A 25,555-nucleotide genomic window follows, 5' to 3' on the forward strand; every position below is an offset into this window, starting at 1 on the left:
AATTCTCCATATTTTGGGGTTTAAACTTTTGGAACTGAATGGATTTTGGACACTGCTATTTCCTGTACTGTTTGTTGCACACCCTAATGGACAAGCTTATTTTGAGCATATTAAATGGCCTAATAAGAAATAACCATCAGTTCCTTGATTTTACATTAGATTGCATGAAAACCTCTGCTATGATCTGAACTCCGTGGTGTACTGGACAGATGTTTACAAATCTCCATGTTGTAATCTTGATTCTGTCAGCAAGTTGTAGTGCCCAAAAAATTAACCTGTAAAGTTGTAATTAAATTGGGGGTAAACTATCATAATGGTCACTTTCTTTACATTTTTGTATACTTTTATTCTTTGAATTTAAAAAGTAACGTTTTGGTTACTTACTTTATTCATTTATAACTTTATGATCATTGACGTTATCAATTTATAAAATTTTGATCACTAGGATGTTAAATGGCATTAATTTGATGATGTGATATGTCACAATGATATGTTGATATGTGCCACCTCTTGATTAGAGAGTTAATTTTTTGAATTAAATTAAAATTAATACTAAATCGATAGAATATGTAAGTAACGAGGATCAAATGTATAATTATGCTAATTTTTTTTAACTATAACGTTAACTAAAAATTAACGACTAGTGACTTGATTGACAATAATTAAATAGTTAGGTGGTCACCAACAATAGTTGGTTTAAGTGATAAACAACTTGATAACGCTTAAACAAGTCTCGAGTTTGTAGCCTTATGTATGCAAAAAATCCTTGGTGAGAGACTCACTTACCAAAGCTAGGTGTGCAACACGAGTTGATCCAGATTAGTCAGAATAAAGCCTTGGGCAACTGAGAGGGCAACAAAAAAAAATAGTTAAGTGGTATGATTAACAAATTAAAAGAATGATTGTTAAAATAAAAGGAAACAAATAATTAAGTGGTTATTGATATAGTTTTCCTTAATTTTTGAAACTCTAATATGAGTTATTGAGTAAATTCTTGGTTCTAATAAATATTAATTACCCTCGATATTTGGGAAGGTTAAATCAATTTTAAAAAAAATCTGATTTTCTAACACGATATTAGATAAATTATAAAATATTTTGTATCGAGTGTGTTTTTTAATTAATTATTATTTTATTTGAATATTAAATGATTTTTAATATTTGAACATGTTCGGTTAATTTTCTATGAAATTCATTATATTATCGATTATTATTATAAATTATTCTATGTTAAATATCTCGTCGTGATTTTAATTATCGAGTGTATATTTCGAAGATTATTTTAAATATCAAGTAGAAATTTAAACGATTATTTATTATATGTACGTGCATACTTAATTTAATATTAAAGCGAAATTAATGATATATATATACACACATTAATGAAGTGTTATATATATCGAATGGATCTCCTGTAATCATTTTAAAATACCGAATAAATATTTAAGAGTTTCATATAAGAATATACATGCATATTCCATTTGGGGGCTTGGGGTGTTTTTGTGAATGAAAATAGTTCAGGGGCCATTAATCAATTGGTCCATCATTCACGAAAATGACGCCGATGACCATCATGGTCGGCATTAGAATTTCAAAAACAAATAAATAGAAAACCAAAAGAGAAAATAACTTCAGTGACAAAAAATGCCTTATAATATATGATTTTAACCAATTTTTTTTGGATTTACCAAAATGACCAACAAAATCGCAATACGAAATACAAATCGCAACGCGATCTCCAGAATCGCAAATCAGTTACCAGAATCGCAACGCGATTATTAAGAATCGCAATGCGATAGTACAAATTCGCATTGCGATTTTCCATAATCGCAACGCGAACATATAAATCGCAACGCGATTCTGACTATCGCAACGAGTATCCGTAAATCGCAACGAGAATACGTAAATCGCAACGCGTATCTGTAAATCGCAACGAGAATACGTAAATCGCAATGCGTATCCGTAAATCGCAACGACAATACGTAAAATCGCAACGTGTATCCGTAAATCGCAACGCGATTTTTAATCGTCATTACAATTGCAACGCGTATTTTATTTTCAAATTCCAAACACGAATATTAATTATCGGAACACTAAACCGTCTACAGTATATCCCGTAATCGCAACTCAAAACCTAAAACCTAAAATCACAACTCAGTCTCATCTCCATCTCTCACTCTCTACGGCGAAATCCGTCCCCATCTCCGAAGATTTCCGTCCCCATCTCCGGCGAAATCCCTCACAACCATTCACGGTCAGAAATCCCTCACAATCATTCAGAAATGGAAAATCAACCTCCGAGAGTTAGTTTTTTTAATTATTTTTATTTTGAAATTTTTGCATTATTTTAGGTTTTTCATATTAAAATTGATGATAAGTTTACTGGTAATTTCAATAATAGATTAACCATTTCACTTAGATTTCTTATTAAATTCATTTGATTGCTGTCAATACTGCTAAACTGTTTAGTCTTTAACCCTGTGAAGTTAGTATTTGTCTTTGTTTTGTCTTTTGGTTGAAGTAATGCAATCCATTAAAGTTTCAATTTGCAGAAGAAGAATAGTTTCTAAACTTAAAATCGCAACATGAAAATGAAAATCGCAACACGAAAATGACTATCGTAACGAGAGAAATGAAAATCGCAACGAGAGAATCGCAACGCGAAATGAAAATCGCAACGCGAAACCAAAATCGCATTGCGATTTTCATTTCGCGTTGCGATTCTCTCGTTGCGATTTTAATTTCGCGTTGCGATAGTCATTTCCGTGTTGCGATAGTCATTCTCTCGTTGCGATTTTCATTTCAACCAAAAGACAAAACAGTGTTACAACTTTATGTTTATTATTTTTGGTATATCTTCACAGTGTAGTTTTTGGTATATCTAACTTGGTATGTTTATTGTTTTTGTAGAAATTTTTTTCGGCTTCATTAACATTAAGGAATAAAGTTAGCCTAGCCACTACAATTGCTTCGAAGCTTTCACCTGCACAAAGAAAATTGTTTGAGGAAACCTGCTTCGGGCTATGGCTGAGAGTATAACATCCGGGCGGAGATGCTAATTTGACCCATTTGTGGCTTCAGATCATGACTAGCGATCTACCCGACAGTATACAACGTGGTGAGGAAGAGATATGGTTTCATTTTCCACCGGTGTATACTTGTTTTGGGCGGAAGGAGTTCTGCTTAATCACTGGTCTACGATTCGGACACGATGATGTAGGCCGGTACACTTGTCATATCACCCGCCCATCATGGTTATCCCGGGTTTTTCCTGATGAGTCAATAGAGAAGCCGAACTTACACGTCGAAGACCTGAAGAAATTGTTTAATAAGAAAGATGGGTTTACTCGGATGAATGACGTCGATGTTGTCCGAGTATGCCTTCTAGTACTTTTGTATGCCGGCTTTTTAGGCAGAGAGGCCAGACAACCTATTCTTCAGGAGCTGCAGTAGGCTTGTGGTTTCGGCATTATATAGCTAGATCGATATATACGAGACGCTGCCTACCTGCATCCGTGTTATAAAAATGTCCATAAACAATTGGTAAGTTTATAGGCTTTTGGTTTGAAAATGTTTGGTTAAGTACCTAGAATTCAATAATTTGCTGTTTGTAGGTTTTAGATGTGTAGAAAGTATTGTTTGAGCAAATGTTTGGTTTCTGCAGGTTAATCTCAGAAGTGAGCTGCGTGAAAATGATGTATGGCTGCAAAAGTTGATTCAATAGTAGATGAGGAAATAAGAATTATTGATTATTTTTTGATTGTTTAATTGATTTGTAAAAGATGATTTGTAAAAGTTGATTTGTTTAATTGATGTGAACATAATTCTTATTTGTGCTTGTTTAATTGATTGAAATGTAATGTTGATTTTGTTGATTTCAATCTCCATTATGTTGAAGGCAAAAATGACTATCGCAATGCGAAATGAAAATTGCAACGACAAAATCGCAACGCGAAACTAAATTCGCGTTGCGATTTTTATTTCGCTTTGTGATTCCCTCGTTGCGATTTTCATTTCGCATTGCAATTCTCTCGTTGCGATTTTCATTTCGCATTGCGATAGTCATTTCCGCGTTGCGATTTTAGTTTCGCGTTGCGATTTTGTCGTTGCGATTTTCATTTCGCATTGCGATTCTCTCGTTGCGATTTTCATTTCCGCGTTGCGATAGACATTAAAATGATTGCGAACGTCATTTCCGTGTTGCGATAGTCAAATGAATGTCTAATAAGTGATAACAACTGAACAGATCATATCAATTTTCAAACTCAAGTTACTAATACATGCCTAACTGAAAATGTTAAAAGTTCACACATAAAATCCACATAATACAACGTTTGCGTTTAAAAATCACCTAAGTTAACAGTCCCAAAAGGTGAAGCCGGTTGTGATTGGAATTTTAAAGATGATTGCAATTTTGATTGCCTTTTGCTTGACACCATATGAGCTTTGGATTTTGATGATGATCCATATTTTGGTAGAGGAAAAGCTGATTGTGATGGCACTGGTGATCCACATGTCAACCTTCTATGACCACTTTCCATGCACCGACTACATGTCGATCTCTTATTCTATTCACCCTTAGACGGTATACGATCGTGACTTTTTGGTCGGCCAGGTAGCCTTCTGTCCATGGCTGGTGGCAAAACTGTTTGTAAGTCATATGGTATGTCCCACTCAGAAGGATGTGGAATAGGGTAGACAATCTCGCCATAAGTCTGTCGATATACTTCTGTAGTGTAGCAATCCATAGCGTATGCGCTTGAATCATCTTGGTTTAGATGAAGAGAAACTTTTATAACATGGCCACACGGATAACCAGATGTTTGCCATTTCATACAACTACACGTCTTTGCATTTAGATCGACAAGACCATTTAAGTTATTATCCAGTACTTCAAACAAAGTGTTTGAACATGGTTCAAGTCTCCATGACGTTGACTTCAGAACACGTTTCGTTATCTTATTTTCTGTCCATGGTGTAACACGATGTTCCAATGTTCCTGTAAATTTAAATAAATAATATTTAGTAAAATATATGATAAGTTACGAATTTAAAGAAATAATATCTGCATGGTTTCTTTTCTTGTAGTACCACTGTTGAATAGAGGCTCGAAAAAACTCCATTAACATAATAATGGGTAATTTCCGGGAATGACGACTTAGAGCGTTGATTGATTCTGCACTATTAGACGTCATGAAACCATATCTTGCTCCAAGTTGATGTACTCTTGACCATCTTTCAAACCCGACATCTTCTAGTGTTTGAGCACACTGAGGCAAAACACGTCTTAAACAGTTTATATGCTTATTAAAATCCACTTCCCGATAAGCTTTTACAGCCTTCCAGTATGTCCATTTGTGATTTTTTATACCAGCAGACCTTGATTTTAGATTTCTATACAAATGAACACCACAAAGTCCATGAAAAACATATGGGAAACACCTTCTAACAGCGTTGTCAATTGAGTTTGCCCTATCGGATACGATTGTCAGATTGCTAATAGGACCTATGCAATCCCTAAGATGCCCCATAAACCATGTCCATGAATCAGAGGTTTCAGATTTGCCAACCCCGTAAGCTATTGGCAGTATCCCATTGTTAGCATCCATGGCTACTGCTAATAAGTTTACTCTAAGGTATCGACCTTTTAAATGTGCTCCGTCAACTATAATAACTGGGCGCATGCAATTAATAAACGAACGAATCTACAAAATCATATACACAATAAATATAATCATTTAAATGTGAAATGCATGTAACTAACAAAAATGAGTCAACAAAATTATATTGATTTACTAACCGCAGCACCAATGGCGATAAACAACAACTCAAAGCGTCCATCTCTATCTGTTTTGATATGAGTTACCGACCCAGGATTTTTCAGCTTTAAATTGTGACAATAAGCCGGCAGTTGGGCAAACGATGCTTCTGGCGACCCCCTCAACAATTCCAAGGCATAACATTTGGCTCTCCAAGCTTGAGAAAATGAGATACTAATCTTGAACCGAGCATTCATGTCAGTCATAATTTCATGTCCCCGATATACCCTAACATTCAAAAACATTAACTCAGCCAGAAAACAACCCAACACCTTTTTGTTTGCCTGTCTATGGTGAGGAAAAACTTGGGTTCTTGAACATGTATGTTTATCAATAAAAGTCTTAACTTGAAACATTTCGTAATCTTTTATCCTCTTTGCAATCATAAGCCACATACAGTTTTTGTCAATCATACACCTTGTTTCGAAACGATCTTTGCTTGATTTGTTAACTTTTAGTTGATAGCTATCTTCCACACATTTCGTATACAAAGTTATCTTCAAGTCTTCCTTTGTATCAAAACAATCATCTTTCTTGATACGAATAATTTTTGTGTGACAATCAACTGCTATCTTTACCAACTCTTCTTCCGGTATCTGAAGTAATTCTGGCATATTTCAGTTATACTCCCGTGGTATTTTCTTCAGGGACTTTTCTTTGGGGATTTATTCTTCTTCTTTTTCTTCTTCAGTGCTATATGAATTACAGAATGGATGTTCAACATGTTCATTTACAGTCGTAAATTCCTCCTCATTATCATCAACAACATCTTCCTCGGCAACGGCTGTTTCATCATCAAAATTCGGGTATTGACCAATATCAAAATCATTACACGCAGGGTCTGTTTCTTCTTCTGAAAAATCATCAAAATCCAAGTATTGACCAAGATCAAAGTCCGGGTATTGACCAAGATCAAATTTCGAATACTGACTAGTACTCACAATTTTTTTTGTTGGCTCATCATCGTCTAACTGGTCAATACGAAAATCGGAATTTGGTGCTGAAAGTTGATTGAGATTTGGATTAGGGAAAGGTTGTGGGTTTTGAGATTGTGTTTGGTATTGGAAATGTGGTGAAATAATATTTGCTTGGTGATGAAATTGTGGTGGAACCATTAAATTTTGAGCACCATAAACTGGGGTTGAAAAACTTAGTTGATTACTACCCACTACTAACCCAACTTCACTACTTCTAGGTTCAACAACATACAATGTAACATCATCACTTGAAACACTAATGTAAGCAATGAATCGTTCAACATCTTCATTGTCGATTAACAAATAAACTTTACCATTTCTATGATAAGATAGCCTAAATCCACTTAGGGGCTCTAAATTCAATTTATTTGCAACACGTAACATTAGAGTTTCATAAGTTAATTTTTTTAATGACAGTTTTAGTTGAAGATTCATGGGTAAAGGCATATATTGTAAAACACCATGAACATTCTCCCATGACCCTCCAAAACACAAATCTATCCAAACATGATCAACATTAGATGATTTTATTATTGTAAATTAATTTACTAAACAAACGAGCTGCGAAACTAAAACCTGTTGCCGGATGGGGAAGGATGTCGTTGGATATAGGAACGGATGTCGCCGGAGAGAGTGATAGATGAAGATGGAATGAGTTGCGATTTAAGGATTTAGGTTATGAGTTGCTGTTGCTGCGTAGTTTTATACCCAAAACATTTGTGTTGCGAAATTAAAACCTGTTGCGAATTCAGAAATCGAGTTGCGAATTTGAAATTCAGTATTGCGATAGTCAGAATCTCGTTGCGATTTACGTAATCGCGTTGTGATTTTCCAAATTCGCGTTGCGATTTACGTATTCGTATTACGAATTAGGAAAATCGCAACGCGAATTTGGGAAATCGCAATGCGATAATTAGAATCGCGTTGCGAATCTAGAAACTGATTTGTGATACCAGATATCGCGTTGCGAATTATCGATCGCATTGCGATTTAGTTGGTCATTTTGGTAAATCAAAAAAATTTAGTTAAAATCGTATATTATAAGACATTTTTTGGTTACAGAGGTTATTTTCTCAAACCAAAATGCAAAATATTTCATTCTCATACTCTCTATATTTTGAGAAACAGCCGGCGGGAAGGCGTCTAGATCGGTAAGATTACATCTCTCCATTTCTTAGTTTTATCGCCAGTTGCTAGCATTTTCATTTTGTTTCATAAATAAATATTGATATTTTTAGTTATTAATTTGGAGTTTTTTCAACCTCTGTTAGTTAATGTTGCTATCTCCCGATCTTAGCTGCCGAGTATTTTATAATTTCAAAGTCCATTCGCTTTGCTTTTCTTTTTCTCCACATCCAGACAAGGCCGTGGTTTTTAAAATTTTTCCTGCATTTCTCAGCTAAGATATATTATTATAATACTCTATTACTCCTCGCCTTTTTTTGGGTTAAATTTGTTCGCTTTCTGGTATTGAATTTCCCGGTGTTTGTTTGGGATTGATCTGTTTATCAACTTTTATCTGTTTTAAGTGCTTGTAAGATCTACGAATACGGGCTACGGCCACAAAAGCATTATTGAATCGTGAGATTTAAGGATCAAAGGATGGAACACTTTTACTGCATGTTATAAAATTTAAATGATTGGTAATTAACGACGGGTAACGAGTTTTTTTTCTTTCTTTCTGTAGGTCCTCAGATATAAATAGTTAATTGAAGCTGCATATATTGGAATAAAATGGCTATGGTTGAAGAACCGTTGTATCCAATGGCTGTCCTGATAGATGAGCTAAAAAATGATGACATCCAGCTTAGTTTAAACTCAATCCGTAGGCTTTCAACAATCGCTCGTGTTCTTGGGGAGGAACGAACCAGGAAGGAATTGATTCCATTTCTGAGTGAAAACAATGACGACGATGATGAGGTGCTTCTCGCAATGGATGGGGAGCTGGGAGTGTTTATTCCCTACATTGGGGGTGTTGAGCATGCACGTGTGTTGCTGCCACCTTTGGAAACCCTTTTTACTGTTGAGGAAACCTGTGTAAGGGACAAAGCTGTTGATTCGTTATGCAGAATTGGATCTCAGATGAGGGAGAATGATTTGGTTGACTGGTTTGTTCCTCTAATTAAGGTTAGATGTTTTGTTTTTTAATTTGCTATTATTTAAATTAATGCCTTTTTTCATACTGTTTTCTGAAATTTAGATTCTGTTCACAGTAAAACTCTAAATTTAAGGCTATAGGCACATATTTTACATGCCAAAAACTGTACGGTATAGATCTGAAATTGAAATTCTGAATTTAGTTGATCAAACTATGGTAACTGCAAACGATGAATTTTAAGAGCCGCTCAACTTTGAACTGTTTGTGAAGCATTGCTAATATGAAGGACAATGTAAACATAACAGAAAGGAATTGAAGTAATAGTAAGGATAATTGGTAGCCATATGTTATCTTTCCTGTTTTTATGCTTTATTTGTTTATTTTTAAATCATCAGAGGCTGGCTTCTGGTGAATGGTTTACTGCTCGGGTTTCTTCCTGTGGGCTATTTCATATTTGCTTATCCAAGTGCCCCTGGGATGTTGAAAACAGAATTACGGTCAATATACAGCCAATTGTGTCAAGATGTTATGCCAATGGTAAGAAGGTCTGCTGCATCAAATCTGGGGAAATTTGCTGCAACAGTTGAATATGCTCATTTGAAGTCTGAAATCATCCAAATATTGGAAAATCTTACACAAGACGGTAAGTTGAATGATAGAGACATGATTGATTGTGGAAAATCTCCGTACTTAGGTTACATTTTCTTTTTTATCTTTAAACACATGTATACTGCTCAGTTGTTTCTTCTACTCTACTGGCATCCCCACTGCTCTCCTCCATGTTTTGAATTTTGTGGCCTGTTCAAACATTTCATCAAGCATTGTTTTATGCCAAGCTTGGAAACATAAGTGGTTTTGTTTATGGTTTTAGTGAAAGCATTAGTAGCTGAACTGTTTATATTTTCTTACATTAATTTGTTTTTGGTTAACACAAGATTTTCTTTTTTGATTTGTGTATCAGATCAAGATACAGTTCGGTTATTGGCTGTTGAGGGATGTGCCGCTCTTGGAAAGTTGTTAGAACCCCAGGATTGTGTAGCTCACATTCTCCCTGTAATTGTCAGCTTCACGCAGGTATATCTGTAGATCATGTATATTTTTCCTGTTTACATTTGATTTTGTGTGAGTTTTACAAATTGTATCGTCTTTGTTTTTGATAGTTTTGTAAGGCATGTCTTGTGGGAAAGTTAATTGTTGGCATGTATCACAAGTGCTTTGTAGCAGGTTATTGGTAATTTTATTGTAATAATTGAATAACTTTTGTAATGTTTCATGATCATGGGGTATCATGCCCACACCACATAAAGTTATGGTCACACTGCAGAGGTTGAGGTTTGAAAGTCGGTCCTTAAATAGTGTCAGGAAGACTTTATTCAGTTGCATTAGCAATATTTATCATGTAGTTATATGGATGATGTATTCTATTTAATGCTTCAATTAAGTCTTTTTAGAAGGTGTGGAGTGGGAGTTCTGTTGACTGTCCTGAGTATTCTGTCGCATATAAAAATATTCTATACTGATTTCTGGCATCTTAAGCTTGAAAACATTTTTTTTTCAAAAATAAAAAGAAATTCTACATGCACTTATATTTGTTCTATTTCACGTAATTAACAGGATAAATCTTGGCGTGTGCGTTATATGGTTGCAAATCAGTTATATGAACTTTGTGAAGCTGTGGGACCAGAGCCGACCAGGTATTTATGTATTGCAAAGCTGCTGATAACATATCCTAATGCTATATGAATGAAATGTTTCCACTTTACCAAAACTAGGATGTAACTTTATGTATCACTATCTTACACAACCACGTGATCAATTGTTTAGGAGGATTATAATTGTGCTTTGGCCAGTAATTATATTTTCTTGATTATGTGTCACACTAACCTAATGTGGTTTTGTTTCTTACTTTTATATACCTTGATCATCAGGGCTGATTTGGTGCCTGCATATGTGCGGTTGCTTCGTGATAACGAGGCTGAAGTTCGCATTGCAGCTGCAGGAAAAGTAACAAAGTTTTCTTGAATTTTGAGTCCAGAATTTGCAGCCCAACACATTCTTCCTTGTGTAAAGGTACTGTTTATGGTTAGAGAACAAACTACTGTTTGCTTCATATTGTGTTAAATATTGGCCGTCTTCTGAGCTCTATTTATTGCACATACATTTCATAGGAACTGTCATCAGATTCTTCGCAACATGTACGCTCTGCTTTGGCTTCAGTTATCATGGGAATGGCTCCTTTCCTTGGAAAGGTCAGAACATAGAATTCCTCGATTGGGAAGTACCCTATAAAATTTCACGGTTTGTTTTATGCTGGTAATGTAGGATATATGAATACAAGCTAGAGGTCATTGATTTTACCAATATAGATTTTCTTCTAACAAGTGGGATTGGGCTGACATAAGGTTTTCTCATTGATTTGTGGTTGTTTTCTCAATGTTCATGTTGGATGCACCAAAATACTGATTTAAATTGCTTTCACTGGATTATTGAACTTCATTTGATGGACCTTGCAGGATGCTACTATTGAGCAGCTTCTTCCAATATTTCTTTCTCTTTTGAAGGATGAGTTTCCTGATGTGCGTCTGAACATAATCAGCAAGCTTGATCAAGTGAATCAGGTTTGGTACAGTTTGAAGCTCACTACTGTTTCTCTGTGTGTGATCTGCTAATGTTTTTGCATTCTTGGTTGTTTTTGTTTTTGCTCGAGATTTCAACTTTGTCAAACTTAAAGCATCTGAAGCACAATGGCACCAGTGTTTTCCAAATGGCTATTAATACTGAATAAACTCATTTTGATTGAAACTTGTTAATTGGTGTACATGTTATTAGTGCATTCTACGTGTAAACCTCTCTCAAGCACCTTTCAAATCATTTAAATTAACTTCTTTTTCTCAGGTTATTGGAATTGATCTATTGTCCCAATCCTTATTACCAGCCATTGTCGAGCTTGCTGAGGATAGACATTGGAGGGTTTGGCTTGCAATAATAGAGTATATACCATTATTGGCTAGTCAGTTGGGTGTTGGATTTTTTTATGATAAACTTGGTGCTCTTTGCATGCAATGGTTGCAGGATAAGGTTTGTGTCTTCTTATCTTGCATGTGTAATAGCTATAAGTTTAAAGCAGTTATTACTTTTATTTATTAGGCCTTCTTTCTTTCATTTATTCATTTTCATTTTTTTACTATACTTCTGTACTCCTTAGGTTTTATTACATTTTTTAATCTTTTTATTGTTGTCTTAGAACCTTAATGTATATCTAATCTCTTGTGAGTAGACTGATACTTTTGATGGAGCATTGACTGAAGACATGAGATGAAAATTTGTAGTTGTATTACCATTGAAGGTTTCATGATGGGAAAAGAAATTTAAAAATTTCAAATAATTAAACAATGTAATTCCTGAGGTTGTTGATTAGTTTGCAATATATTCTTCTTTTCCAAAATTTGTCTAGTTTGATATTGCACAAGTTCAAGTAAAATGGATGTTATGCATCCATATTTTATGTTTTCCTTAGTACCCACATGTACCTTAATTATATGAGGAAGTAATGATGCTATTGGCTTCTAAATAGTGCTATTCTTTAAGTCTTGTTGGATATTGACCAAGAACAGATTTTTGGCTTCTAGGGGAAGTAAAAATAAGTGAATGCTTTATCCACTGTTTTGTTAATATTTTATTTACTGATTTTAAAACAATGATGTGATTTCTGAACTAAGCACTATTTTTGCTTTGGTATTGTTACAGGTTTACTCTATTCGAGATGCAGCTGCTAACAATTTAAAGCGCCTTGCTGAAGAATTTGGCCGAGATTGGGCAATGGACCACATTATTCCACAGGTCGGTGCAATAATATTGACAATTGGTCCTTACTCAAAAAAGTAGAAAGTATTTTCTGAAACTTAACAGATACATGTGCTAATCCTTCACTTTTTGCTCGTATTATGAGAATCCTCAGTGACAACATAAAACTTATGCACTACAATTTTTTACAGGAATTCCCTTCTAGGTCTTATAGGCTTTGGCACTTTGCTTGGTAGAGTGGATAGAAAAAATGATAAAAATTTGAAAAGATGAAAAGCTTGAAAGAAAATATATTTTCTTTCAATCCATTACTTTGTAAAGTTGAAAATGATATTATTGTACCATTATAGCCTTTGTGAATTAAAGTTTAAACATAATATCTAACTATGATGAATAATCTTCTAAGTATTTCATACATGACTGACATCTCCATTTTATCTCATATGGTTTCAGTTTGAAATAATGTTATCTTGTGAACAAGGGTGGAAAATTATGATATTTTCCTTATTCCTCACTTTTTTCCATTCCCAAGAACATACAAAATTCATTTTCTTTCCACTTCTCATCATCTTTCCATCCAGCCTTCCACTTTTCGTTCTATCAATTACATCCTTACTGTTTTTTTCCGTCAGTTTTTTCCCTTTAAGCCGTGCATTACTTCACTTGGACGTAGTGAGAAATGATGTTATAGCTCCATTGTGGATTTTTGCTTAGTTTTTGATTTCTTTGGCTTGTTAATAATACCACTGACCAGACATTTGCTTTGTGTTAGGTATATGTTTCCCCTCTGTTTAATTTATATTTTAATTGTTTTCGTGTTGCTTTTGGCCGTCAAAAACCAAAGTTTATAGTTTTCTTTAACATGGAAGTTCAATGCCATGTGAACAGCTACTAGAGATGGCTACTACTTCACACTATCTGTATCGGATGACCATTCTTTGGTCCATTTCTTTACTTGCTCCTGTTATGGGCCCAGAAATAACATGTTCTAAACTGCTGCCAGTTGTCGTAGATGCATCAAGAGACAGGTTTATAAGCAAAAATTCAGTATGATATATGTATACAGCATTCCAATCAAGTGATCATTAACCGATGGCCTGCATTTTGCTTTCTGCAGAGTTGCCAACATTAAGTTTAACGTGGCAAAGGTTTTGCAGTCTTTCATTCCTATCGTTGATAAGTCTGTTAGTATTCCAATTTCGAACAAACTTGACCTCCTTTTTCCATTCGTTCTGATTCTCTCCTCTTGATAACATTTTGCATTTTGTTTCTGTTGGCCAAATGATTGATGCAAATAGGTGGTGGAGTCAACGATTCGGTCATGCTTGGTTGAGCTGAGCGAGGACCCTGACGTGGATGTTCGTTATTTTGCAAGCCGAGGACTTCAGTCAATTGATCATTAAACGCTGTCGAGGTACCCCTAAACTGGATTTATTTCTAAGATTTAACTGTCGAAGACCACTTTTCTGGGTGGTATTTTGCTAGCTAGGTTGGTTTTGGCTTATGCTTTTTCCGACTGATTATTGAATTATTGCTGCTGCTTTGTCTATTGTGCCTGCGGCCTGCGGGTGGCTTGTAGAAAGCTATATTTTTTGTTTTATTAAAATTTTAGTTTCTCGGTTAATCTCATGATTAATTAAAATTAAACTAAGATGAAGGGATGACAATGGGGCAGCTTCGGGCCGGAGATTGGTCCCCCGTACCCGTCCCCGCTTAAAAAATCGCGGGGATTTAAACGGTGATTTCCATCGGGTAATCGGGAAAAACCACGGGAAAACGGGCATTCCCGTTTAGCATAAACGGTTATTTAAACGGGTCGGTTATTTAAATTAAATTTATTAATATTATATATATATATATATATATATATATAATAATTATTTTTAATATTTATAGGGCCGGGTATTCGGGTATTCGGGGCAAGGATTACCAAACCCGTCCCCGTTTAAAAAATTCGGTTTTCCCCGTCTCCGTCCCCATTTATCATCTCCGAACCCGACCTATTTAATTCGGTTTTCGGTTTTACCCGACGGATTCGATTTTTTTTTGCCATCCCTAATGATGTTTAAATAAGATTCGAGTAACTCAAATTTTTATATCTCCTTTGGAAATGCCCACCCAAACTTTAATTATTTTTTAGTAAAAGTAAAAAGTTTAAAAATAAATCCATTTTAGAAGTTTAATATATCAATTGGCACTTGAATTTGACAATCTTTCTGAATTTGATATCTTTTTCTTTAATCACTTTATTATCTGAACTCGAAAATATTTTTCGAATTAGTTTCTAACATTAACACATAATTTCAACGAATAATCACAGTATAACATATAACAGTTACATCAATATTTGATTAGTCAATATCACATTTGATATATAGCACTAACAGGTTTCTATTTCATAATGTAATTCAATTTTCGAAATGTCATACCAATACAGCTATCATCAATTTAAGAAATACTTTTAGGTTCAAGTAATTCAATGAAAAAGTTACTCTATCAAACCGAAAAAGATCAATATATTAATAGCATCGACGGTCTTCACCTACCATCTGCCATCCCAGTCTCACTTTTCTTTTATTTTCTGTTGAAATATATACATAATAAATTTCTCAGTTGACAAGAAAATAAAACGAGGATGACGGAGCCAAATTTCCCACCTCAAGTATCCAAACATATCGTAAACAGATCAAACAATCGTACAATCTTTGATATGAAAATCCTTTCAACATCTGGCTGAATATCCTTCCCAAAGTTAACAGTGTTAGTATTATTTAACCAAAGATTGATTGAAAGGACCCAAATATAAAATCTTACGCCTTTCCTTATATTCAATTACTGGTAGAGTAAAAGTAAGACAGAGACCAATTATATAAATATAATTTGGTGGTTAAACCTCATTCAGTCCAACCACAAAAATCCTTGCATATTCCCCTCCTGTATAACATTACAACCTTCCACTTCATGCATATTCTCTTGGCGTATTTACCGAAAAATCACCCTATTTTTTTATTTATGTGTCAGACATCATTTTAGAAGATATTTCGCGCTTTTCTGGAATGGGTGCTAGATTCGTAATTTTTTTAAACGGTACTTAAAACAGGTAATTAATTTTTATTAGAGTAATATTTGTGTAAAAACGTAAACTTTATTTCATTTTTTTGCGCAAAAAAATTTATGTATTAAAATCTTTAAATCTTTTTTTCAAATTATTTTATAACTCGACAAATTTGGTTTTTGCATGAAATTACACAATACAATTATGTATATCAATTACCACTTGGCACTTTCTAATGTCTTTTTGACCCTTTCAAAATCCTATACGTATAGTCTAGTATAGGAAAACTTTGAGAGTAAGTAATTTAAAATATGAATAATTTTATAAACGTTTTATAACTAGTATTTCTTTTTTAAGATGATGATGATGATAAATATTTTATAATTTAAAAATTATAAATTTCATATATTTTTTAAAAATTTATTGACTTTTAAAATTATTTGTTTAAAAATATAAAAAAAATTAAAATAAACTTTTAATTACAATTAAGGGATCAAATGAATTATTATTCATTAATTATTATTTTTAACAACAATTAATAATGTGTATTTATTTTTAATAAAATTATTATTTTATATTTATTTTATATTTTTTAAAATTAATATTATAAAGAATATTTTAAATATATAGGTGATATTTTTTAGTTTTATCTTCTTCTTTTTTATTGAATTTTGTTACAAGTTTAGAGAGTAACACAAAAGAAAGGAAAATCTTTAGATTTTCATGTATGTATTTATACTTTTCTTTTAGAAACATTTTACCATAATTTTTTTTAATTAATTTGAATAATAGCAAAATAAATGATTAATTTGAATTATAACTCATATATATACTCCATTAATTGGTCGATGATGATGATAATAACGAAAAATATTTTATCATAATTTATAATTGATTTTTAATATAATAATTGAAAATATATGAGTTATAATTATACCAAATATTTTAATATATTTTATTTTCATCATTGATTTTTCAAAAAAATATTTTTTATTATTATATTTTTATTTTGATAATTGATTCATTATTTTAATAATTTATGGTCCTAGGACTTATTTTTTTAGAAGACAATAAATGAAAATGATTAGCTAATTAGATTTTATCTTTTTCCTAACAAACAAAACACAATTACTTCCTTAATATTTCGTGGCATTTTTACACAAAAATCATCCTAACATAAATTAATTACATGTTAGATACTGTTTCATAAATTTTTATGGAACTAGCATCCATCCCAAAAAGGAACGGATGATGCTGATGTGGAATCACGTGGGGGTAAGATTTGCGTCTTTCTGCAAAGAGTGCTAGATCGATAAAATTTTCTAAAAAATTATATTACACTTAAATAAAAAAAGTAGGATGATTTTTCGGTAAATACACTTATTCCCTCTCTATATTCAACCATGTTGTCGTCTTGGTGGAAGAAGTATGGAAGCAAGTCCAGTGATCGACCGAGGAAGGTTGACAAGACAATTGTCTCCTTAAAAATTTTAAATTCCCATATACTTAGGTATTTTATTTATATTTTGTATTGATAATATATTTTCGTCCCAAAATTTTATAAGTTCTCTACGCTAACATTAAATTCTATGTATGTCCCTAAAAACAACCCACCAACAAAGAACACAAACCCTACACATTTCTCATTCCCAAACTCAACAGGTATATATATATATATATATATATATATTCTCGTTCCCAAACAATTTCAATAAATATTTTCTCATTTTCTATTATTTACTTAGTCATCTATTTTTAATAACCCAACGATCTTAAATCTATATAAAGCTAAAATAGTTTTACATTGTGCAATAATATCATATCCCTATATATATATATATATATATAATACTGAATATTTTTTATTTATTTCTGAATAATTTTTATTTATTTCTTACCACCTCTAAATTATCAAATTAACAGGATACAATCATCGAACTTGGAGAGTTGGAGTCTAACTCATTTGGCCCATGCGATAGATTAATATTAATATTTAGGATTTAAATCTTAATATTTACGTATCCTCGAATTTAGAAATGGTGGCCTTAATCATCATTTAGGATTTATTTTATCATGCATGAAGAGAAAAAAAATTTAGGTTAATAATTTTTAGACATAAATCCTTGATCCTTTCTGGACAAACAAACAACATGTTTTTTTTTGGTTTTGCAGGGAATGTGGAACATTCATTTGAGCAAGAACATGAAGGCATGGACCACAACATTAAGGTACCATCAACGAGGTTGTCCAAAACCTCGACCTCAGACCTTAAAACCAGGGTTAGAGTGGTGGTACTTTCATTAACCAAAACTACTTTTATATGTATACATGGTCCCATATATGCTGTCTACTTCCATTTATATTTATTAACCAAACATTTGACGAAAGTATTATATATATTTATTCATTTTTATTTACTTACTGATCTGCAATTTTTATTTTTTGAATTTTAGACAAAATTCAATGGGTCGAGAGTCTTTGAACAGATATTGTATTCATCCCATATTTATATACAAAAAAATTGGACAAAATACTGTGTTATTTTGGGTTTGAAGACACATATTCAGATTGAACGAGCTTGTAATATAAGACAATTGTAACTGAATTGATTTGTAAATTATTTATATATGCCACTGTAAAATTGAGCGTTTCATCTACTACATCTCCATAGACAGAAGTTTCTATTGTGTAAGGATGTGAATAATTTCGATTAAAATGCTTATTTATTGTATTTAGATTCGAGAACTCTTCAATAAAATACTTTTTTAACTTTTTATTATGGAAAAGAAGATAATTTTATTATAATATAAAAAATATATATTTCACTAAATTTAATTATATTATATATTTTTTTCTAAAAGAAACGAACCTCGGCTAAAACTCTAATATTCCTAGTAGGGAGAAAAGTATCCAAACATATATTAACTTAAACCAATATCAGTCAGTATAGTCATATAAATTATCTCGGGACAAATCGAGTCAAAAAACAATGAATGTCCAGAACGAAGAGCCCTCGAAGCCAGTTCATGGGCCACAGTATTACAATCACGAGGAGCAAACTTAACATAAATATTGACAATACCTGGATCAAGAGGTCGCCAATTATAGTATATAAATATTAATGTATAACTTATAAAAATAAATATTGATATAGAAAGTTCAAATTTTGTTATTGTTACTAAAAACGTTGATTTTTTTCTTTGTTTATTTTAAACTTGTTGAATTATTATATTTCCGAAGTTTATTAGATGAATATGTTATATTTAAACTTCATTTAATCTTAATTATTTGATATTTATAAATATTTTTATATATTAATTTTTTTAAGAAATATTGATAAATTCAAAAAAAAAATACATTAATACATCTCGAAATATTAAGTACTGATAAAATATAATATACCCATTAATACGATACTGGCTACTTTACTTTATCCGCAAAACTAACTCATAAAATATATTAATTTCTCGTTTTCATATTGAAACTTTCTTTTAGTCCAATTAAGTTCCAAAACGTTTGCTCCATCTAAGGGTATAAATAAATAGAGCGATCCACGTATTCTTTGTGAACATTTCGTATAATGTTTGTTTATAAAGTTAAATAAATACAAACAAATTTTTATGTTTGCTTAATAAATGAATGAATAATAATATAGGTGTCTCCAATTTGTTTAAGTTCATGAACAAACTCGTTTATTGACTTGTTTATAAGCTTATTTACTCGAATCTCCTTTTCTTTTCTTTTTTTAAAATTTTTAAATATTTGTAAAGATAGAGACTAAATTAAATATAAGGTGGATTTTGGATTATCTAATTGTGAAACATAAGAAAAGTAAGGATTATTGATGTAATTTCATCATTTTTCTTTGGCTTGCAAAGAAATGGCTAAAAAGAGAGTGTTGGTTGATGAACATTAAACAAACGTTAAACAAATATATTTACTAGCATTAAATAAGCATGTCCATTAATGTTAAACGGGCATTAAATGAACATGCTCAAGAAAATCAAGCAAACATGCTCATGAAAGTTAAATAAACATGTTCAAGAACGTTAAACGAGTATGTTCACGAACGTTAAATGAACATGTTCACAAACACTAAGCGAAAGAACACGAACACCTTTAAAAATAAATAAGCAAACACAAATGTTATATTGAAAATTTAAACAAATACAAATCGAACATGAACACTTTTAAAAATAAATAAACAAACACAATCGTAACTTTATTCATTCAAACTCGATTTATTTACACTCTTACTCCATCAATCACGTTGATACCTTTAACTAACAACATCATTTAATGATGACTTAACTTAACAAGCAAGTGACTCGTAACAAATATGGCAATCAACATTTACATATATTTTACTTGAATATATACGATTAATTATTGTTAACGATAGAATGATTGATTTATTATAGAAACAATAGTGTTAATGATTATTTCGTTATTTTTGAAACTTTAATGATGAAAATAAAAAATTACTTATATTTATGTGACGAAAGAAACATAGCTTTTGGTATGTCCAATGGTTAAGACGTACAAGCTACTTATTCATGAAGAACTAATAATTAAATCCACCACTCACAGCAATGAGGAAGGCTGTTATTCTTATCTATGAATTAGGGGCCCCTCGTCCATACCTTATGTGCGTACCCACTGCACTGTAATCAGCCTTTCCTTTTTGGTTACATCCATCGAACCCCATATATGACCCTCAATCAAATTCGGAAAATAATAAACTACACATAAAGTTAATTATATATTTATTAATAAAAATTATTTTCTTTAAAAAGGTGACAAAAATACTATTTATTTAAAATATTATTATCAAACATTTATATGAGCAATCATTTCATTGACATGAATTTTCAGGTTATTATTAGTAAATCTATAATTAAGTAGGAAAAAAGCTCTTCAGGTTTCAATATGAATTTACAGAGGACAATAATCAGCAGAGACGAAGGCCTTGATATGAGCAATCATTTCATTGGTTCGAGTTAGTGAGATTTGAGACTTGCTAAGAACCTGAAATGCATGGCCAACAACTTTATATAAAACATGTTCCACCTTCTTCCCTGCTTTAGCCAAAGCACCACAAAACTCCAGATTCCGATCCCTCAATATATCCATCTCCGATATGCACACTAAGGTCGGCAAAAGCCTCGTCTCTTCCATTTTCGCCGACCCTTTTCCCAACGGATTGCACCATGGATGGTCCCGGTTGGCACCACACGGCAATGCCAATCGCCAATATGTGTCGGAAGCCGACAAGCTGAGGGAAGACCGAGGAGATTGGACCGTGTTTTTTTCGGATTCAGTACGCGTTTCGCCTCCGAAGAACGGTTGTATTAAGATAATGCCTTTGAGAATCAAAGGGTAAGGATTATCAAAGCAGAGTCTCGTTGCCACATTATGTGCAATGTTGGCACCAGCACTATCACCGACTAAGAAGACGCTACTCAAATCGCACTGCTTAGACCACCATTCACTTGACCCTTTTACAACTTCATGTTTTAGCCACGTAACACACTTGACCCCATCTTCATAAGCAGCCGGAAGTCGGTTTTCGGGGGCTAACCGATAATTAACCGAGACGATCAAGCAACGAGCTTCGGCAGCTAGTTTTGCTAGAAAACCATGGTAGCAACTCCAAGCAGCCGAGCCAACACAGAACCCTCCACCGTGAAAGTAAACGACCAAAGGGAGCTTCCCGTTCGATTTTGGAACATAAAAACGTGCCCAAACATCGGTGAACTCGTCGACGACAAAGTCTTTCGTCGTCACACCAAACACCGGAGGCAATGTCGGGCTAACACATGGAACAATTTGTGGTCTCTCCGTATGTCCATCTTTGTACACTTTAATCAGTCCTTGAATTTCTTCAACCACAGCACCGTGTTGATTCGAGCCGCCTCTCACAATTTGCATGCTTAAACTTGGATCCACAGCAATGGTAGTAGCCATCCGTATTCTTCTCATATAAATTATGTATCAAAAGGAAGTGAAGTTATAATTTGGATTGTTTGTTATTTTGGATAGGTTATATAGGAAAATTAAACAAGATGATAATATGAAAAGAGAGAATATAGAAGATTGTCCCATAAATCGATGCCAAGTGGGCAACTGGGAACTAGCCACATTTCTTCACGTGGAACCAAAGCGTGTAGGGGTCGAGTGAATCTTATGGGATGATCTGACTCACCTTCGTTGTAAAGCACTTTCAATCTTGGTGGGTTGGAGGGCCGCAACGCTTTGTAAGATTAGGAAATATATTATATTAATTGAAGATTTTGTTATAACATGCAATAAATAACGTTACAGAACATTTTATTCAACAAATTTGGGTCGGTTTAATTGCATATTAAAAACATGTTTACTTTGGCATTTAAGAGTAGTTGTGATTAATTAAAGGGTAAGTTATTTTTTTCATCACTCAACTTTGTTCTCACCCCTATTTTGATTATTAAAATTTAAATTTTTTAATACAATAACTTGACTTTTAAATTACTTTTGTGTTGGTTACTCTATCGCTAAATAATTAACAATGTTATGACATAATAATTTACACTAAAACGATATCGTTTTGGATCCCTACATAAAATCAAATTTAAATCAAAATGACTCCTATAATTTTTTTTTCTTTTTCCATCATTTTCTTCTTTCTTATTCTTCTTCTTTCTTCTTTCTTCTTTTTTCTCTCCCTTTCTCTTCCTATCCTGAATCAAACTTATATTCCGACCATCATGATGTCCACCATTCTAACCACCACTCGTCATTATCGCTAGAGATCGATGAGTCCCAATTTTTTTCATCAAAGTCATCTTGTCCAGCTGAGCATGAATTTCGTATCCGTTTATCTGACAAACACTCCAAGCTTTATGAATTTATCTTTCGAAAATTTTAATATATTGAACCACCATTTTTTGACATATCACTCCCAACACTTTCTTCCTCTACAAGCATTGTGATTTAGTTTCTCAAAGAAACTCGACCAAAGTCTCAAAATTTCTTTCAAACTTTCGATAAAAATTAATAAAAAAATCCAAGTAAGCACATAATTAGATAGATAATCAGCCAAGTGACTAAAGCATGAGAAAATCAAAAAGTTTAGTTATAAAATTAAAAAGAAATTAAACCTCGGTGACCAAAATATGAGAGAGAAAAGTCGAGTGGTGATTTGTAGAAGTAACCCTTAATTAAATGGAGATGGTCTTGGGTATTCTATTAAAGATTATTAAAATAGAAGTCGAGGGAAGCCTCAAAGTCTGACTTTTCTTTCTATATTTGTTGATCGGATTCCAGAATTCCATGGCTATAAATTTATTGATCATTCCACATTGGAATCCAGCCCCATCCATCGGTAATTTCAACGTCTTATCTCCACTACCATCGAAAGTACCCACTAAAACAATTAGATGCATCTAACTTTATGCCACGAATTCTATGTCTACACTGCATGATCATACTGCCGCTGACTTAGGCGAGTTTAAAGTGTGAGCTGAGCTCCTTTTTGTTTTAGGATGTTTCAAGTCAATACAAGTGGAAAGGGAAGGGCATTGAAGCATTACGGAGGGAAGTAAATAGGCATAGGTGTTTGATTGAAGATTTGGTTGAAGTAAATAGGCATTACTTTAGAAAATTTGGTTGAAGAATAGACAGAGAGTGGAGTTGCCCCTCAATAACATCGCCCACTCTACGTGTTTGATAAAAAATCCCAATAACCAATTCTTTATTTCTCTGCCAAAACTCAATCTGTCTCAACCTCACGCATCAAAATATACATTAGTACAGGTTTATTGAATCACTATATATATATATATATATATATATAAGTTACTCCGTATTTAATATTATATCAGTTTAATTTATAGAATCCTATTTTCCATTACCGCCTTCTTCCTATTTCTTTGACAGAGAATACAATCTATCTAAATCTCTAGATTCGGCCTTGGATAATTTACGTTGGATGGGAAGGCTGCTTATTATAGATGTCCCCAAGGTTTGCATATGGGGTCATGCAAATTCTTCGCATTATATCTCAAAGGTCCTTTGTTCATACCCTAATTAAAGGCACACAATGACAAACCTTTTAATTCCATCCATATTTCAAATCATTAATCCTTAAGGAATAGTTTTTCCTTGACATCACCAATCACAAACCTTAAATCTTTCACATTTCAACACAAAATTCTAATCATCAAGGTAGCTTTCTTCAACAGGGTACAATTCATTAAATAATTATACCTAGTTTCAAAGCATCGTTTGAATTTGAAGGATCAAGGTAAAAAAGAGAGAATAAAATCAGTGTGGAAACATTTCAAACAGTGAAAACTCAACAGAAAACAAAAACCCAGATTCCGGAAGGGAAGAAAACATTACAACAATGCTTTGAGAATCCCCGTTTTCGCTTCGAGTTTATGTTGTTGCTTGCAGCAGAAAGCTGAAATGTTTCTTCATAAACACGAAGTTTCAGTCCCAGTTTTCAGACCAGACCCGGAATCATTGTCATCTCGAGCATACATGAAGCCCTTGCCCGAAGGATTGTGGACAACCGGTATTTGCGAGTGTTACGGAGATGTTTATAATTGTAAATTCAGAAAATCCCTTAAAAATTATTTACTTTTTTTTCTTTTCGTTCCATGTTCTTCGTTTATTGTCGTGTTGGATTCGGTGTTTTTGTTGAAGGTTTGTTTACCGGTATATGTCCTTGCATCACTATGGGACAAAATTCCGAGGTTATCAATAGAGGAGAAATAGGTAAGTAAACTCTTTGGTTATCTGATCAAGTTTCGGTCTTGAAATTTTATGACTGGTAATTAACAACTCTGAGTTGGGATTTGGAATTGCTAATGCAATAAATCTAATATGCGATGATTTTCCTTATTATAAGTTGCATGAGCAGCCTGCAGATCGGCCAGCCTCCTCCACGTTGCCTCAGGGGTCGTGCTATTTGGATGGATATTGGGGTCGAAAAACCGGACGAAGCTGAGGCAACACTTCTCGTTGCCGGAGTCACCGTTTCCGGATTGGGCCACTCACGTTTTGTGCATGTGGTGCGCTCTTTGTCAAGAACACCGAGAACTACGAACTCGTGGAGCCGACCCTTCCTTAGGTAATTTATGGCAATACCACGTTGTATACATAGAGATGGTAGCTGGTTCGAGTTTTTTATCAACCCAATATGATTCAACAAGTATACATTCTCCACTTGAATCCGATCAAATTCGAGAAGTATATACAATTTACTTGAACGAATCTGAGGAACATATCCATCCACTCGAACTTGATCCAACCTAAATTTTTCTGAGTCAAAATTTGTATCCAACATAAATATATAAAAATTATTTTTATTCGATAAAATAAAAACCTAATTAAAAATTATAGAAAGCGGAGTATTATAGCAATATCTCTGAATTTAATGAAAAAATTACTTCGAATCGGGTAAGGTCAAAGATTTTTCACCTTAATCTCGAATTTGAGTCGACCTTTTTGTCTTACCATTGTGGATGCAGTTTCATCCTAAAACTCTAATTCATTATTTTTTTACCATTTTAATTTTTAATAGGTTGGGAGGGCAATTTAGCTAAGTGGATGAAAGATGGAGCGACTCCTCCGATTGTGGTACCAGGCATGATAAAATGATTTATTGAATTAGTATCATAAATCAAATGACATAATTCAATTAGTGAAATAAATTCAATTTTCATTAATAAAAAAATCTAATTGAAAGTATATTTAGTTCTTTTTTAAAGTTCCATTCAATTACTATGTTTTGTGGCATTTATTTTCTGTTTATTTT

The 25,555-nt window shown here is 33.1% G+C and overlaps 2 protein-coding genes and 1 pseudogene across 2 annotated transcripts; 2 read left to right on the forward strand and 1 right to left on the reverse strand.

Annotated features, from left to right (window-relative positions):
- Window positions 1-8,530: 8,530 nt before the first annotated feature.
- On the forward strand, window positions 8,531-14,116 carry LOC120203796 (annotated as a pseudogene).
- A 6,572-nt stretch (window positions 14,117-20,688) lies between these two features.
- LOC120203835 (probable carboxylesterase 6) lies at window positions 20,689-21,735 on the reverse strand. The gene has a single exon (XM_039203999.1). The coding sequence runs from the start codon at window positions 21,733-21,735 to the stop codon at window positions 20,689-20,691; it is 1,047 nt and encodes a 348-aa protein (XP_039059930.1).
- A 2,365-nt stretch (window positions 21,736-24,100) lies between these two features.
- LOC120203837 (protein PLANT CADMIUM RESISTANCE 12-like) lies at window positions 24,101-25,398 on the forward strand. Its single transcript, XM_039204000.1, has 4 exons — window positions 24,101-24,343; window positions 24,442-24,513; window positions 24,659-24,868; window positions 25,322-25,398. Exons 1-4 carry the CDS (start codon window positions 24,202-24,204, stop codon window positions 25,396-25,398), a joined length of 501 nt encoding a protein of 166 aa, XP_039059931.1. The 5' UTR covers window positions 24,101-24,201.
- Window positions 25,399-25,555: the final 157 nt, after the last annotated feature.

Source organism: Hibiscus syriacus, unplaced genomic scaffold, assembly GCF_006381635.1.
Source record: "Hibiscus syriacus cultivar Baekdansim isolate YM2019G1 unplaced genomic scaffold, ASM638163v2 tig00010263_pilon, whole genome shotgun sequence".
NCBI classification, from domain to species: Eukaryota; Viridiplantae; Streptophyta; class Magnoliopsida; order Malvales; family Malvaceae; genus Hibiscus; species Hibiscus syriacus.

What these genes read in the sequence shown, in the direction of transcription:
- LOC120203835 (XM_039203999.1), bottom strand. Translation starts at nt 21,735, where the DNA reads ATGAGAAGAATACGGATGGCTACTACCATTGCTGTGGATCCAAGTTTA.
- LOC120203837 (XM_039204000.1), top strand. Translation starts at nt 24,202, where the DNA reads ATGTTTCTTCATAAACACGAAGTTTCAGTCCCAGTTTTCAGACCAGAC. An exon ending in TTACGGAGATGTTTATAATT is followed by an intron (nt 24,344 to 24,441) that starts GTAAATTCAGAA and finishes TTTTTGTTGAAG; the next exon opens with GTTTGTTTACCGGTATATGT. An exon ending in TGGAGCCGACCCTTCCTTAG is followed by an intron (nt 24,869 to 25,321) that starts GTAATTTATGGC and finishes AATTTTTAATAG; the next exon opens with GTTGGGAGGGCAATTTAGCT.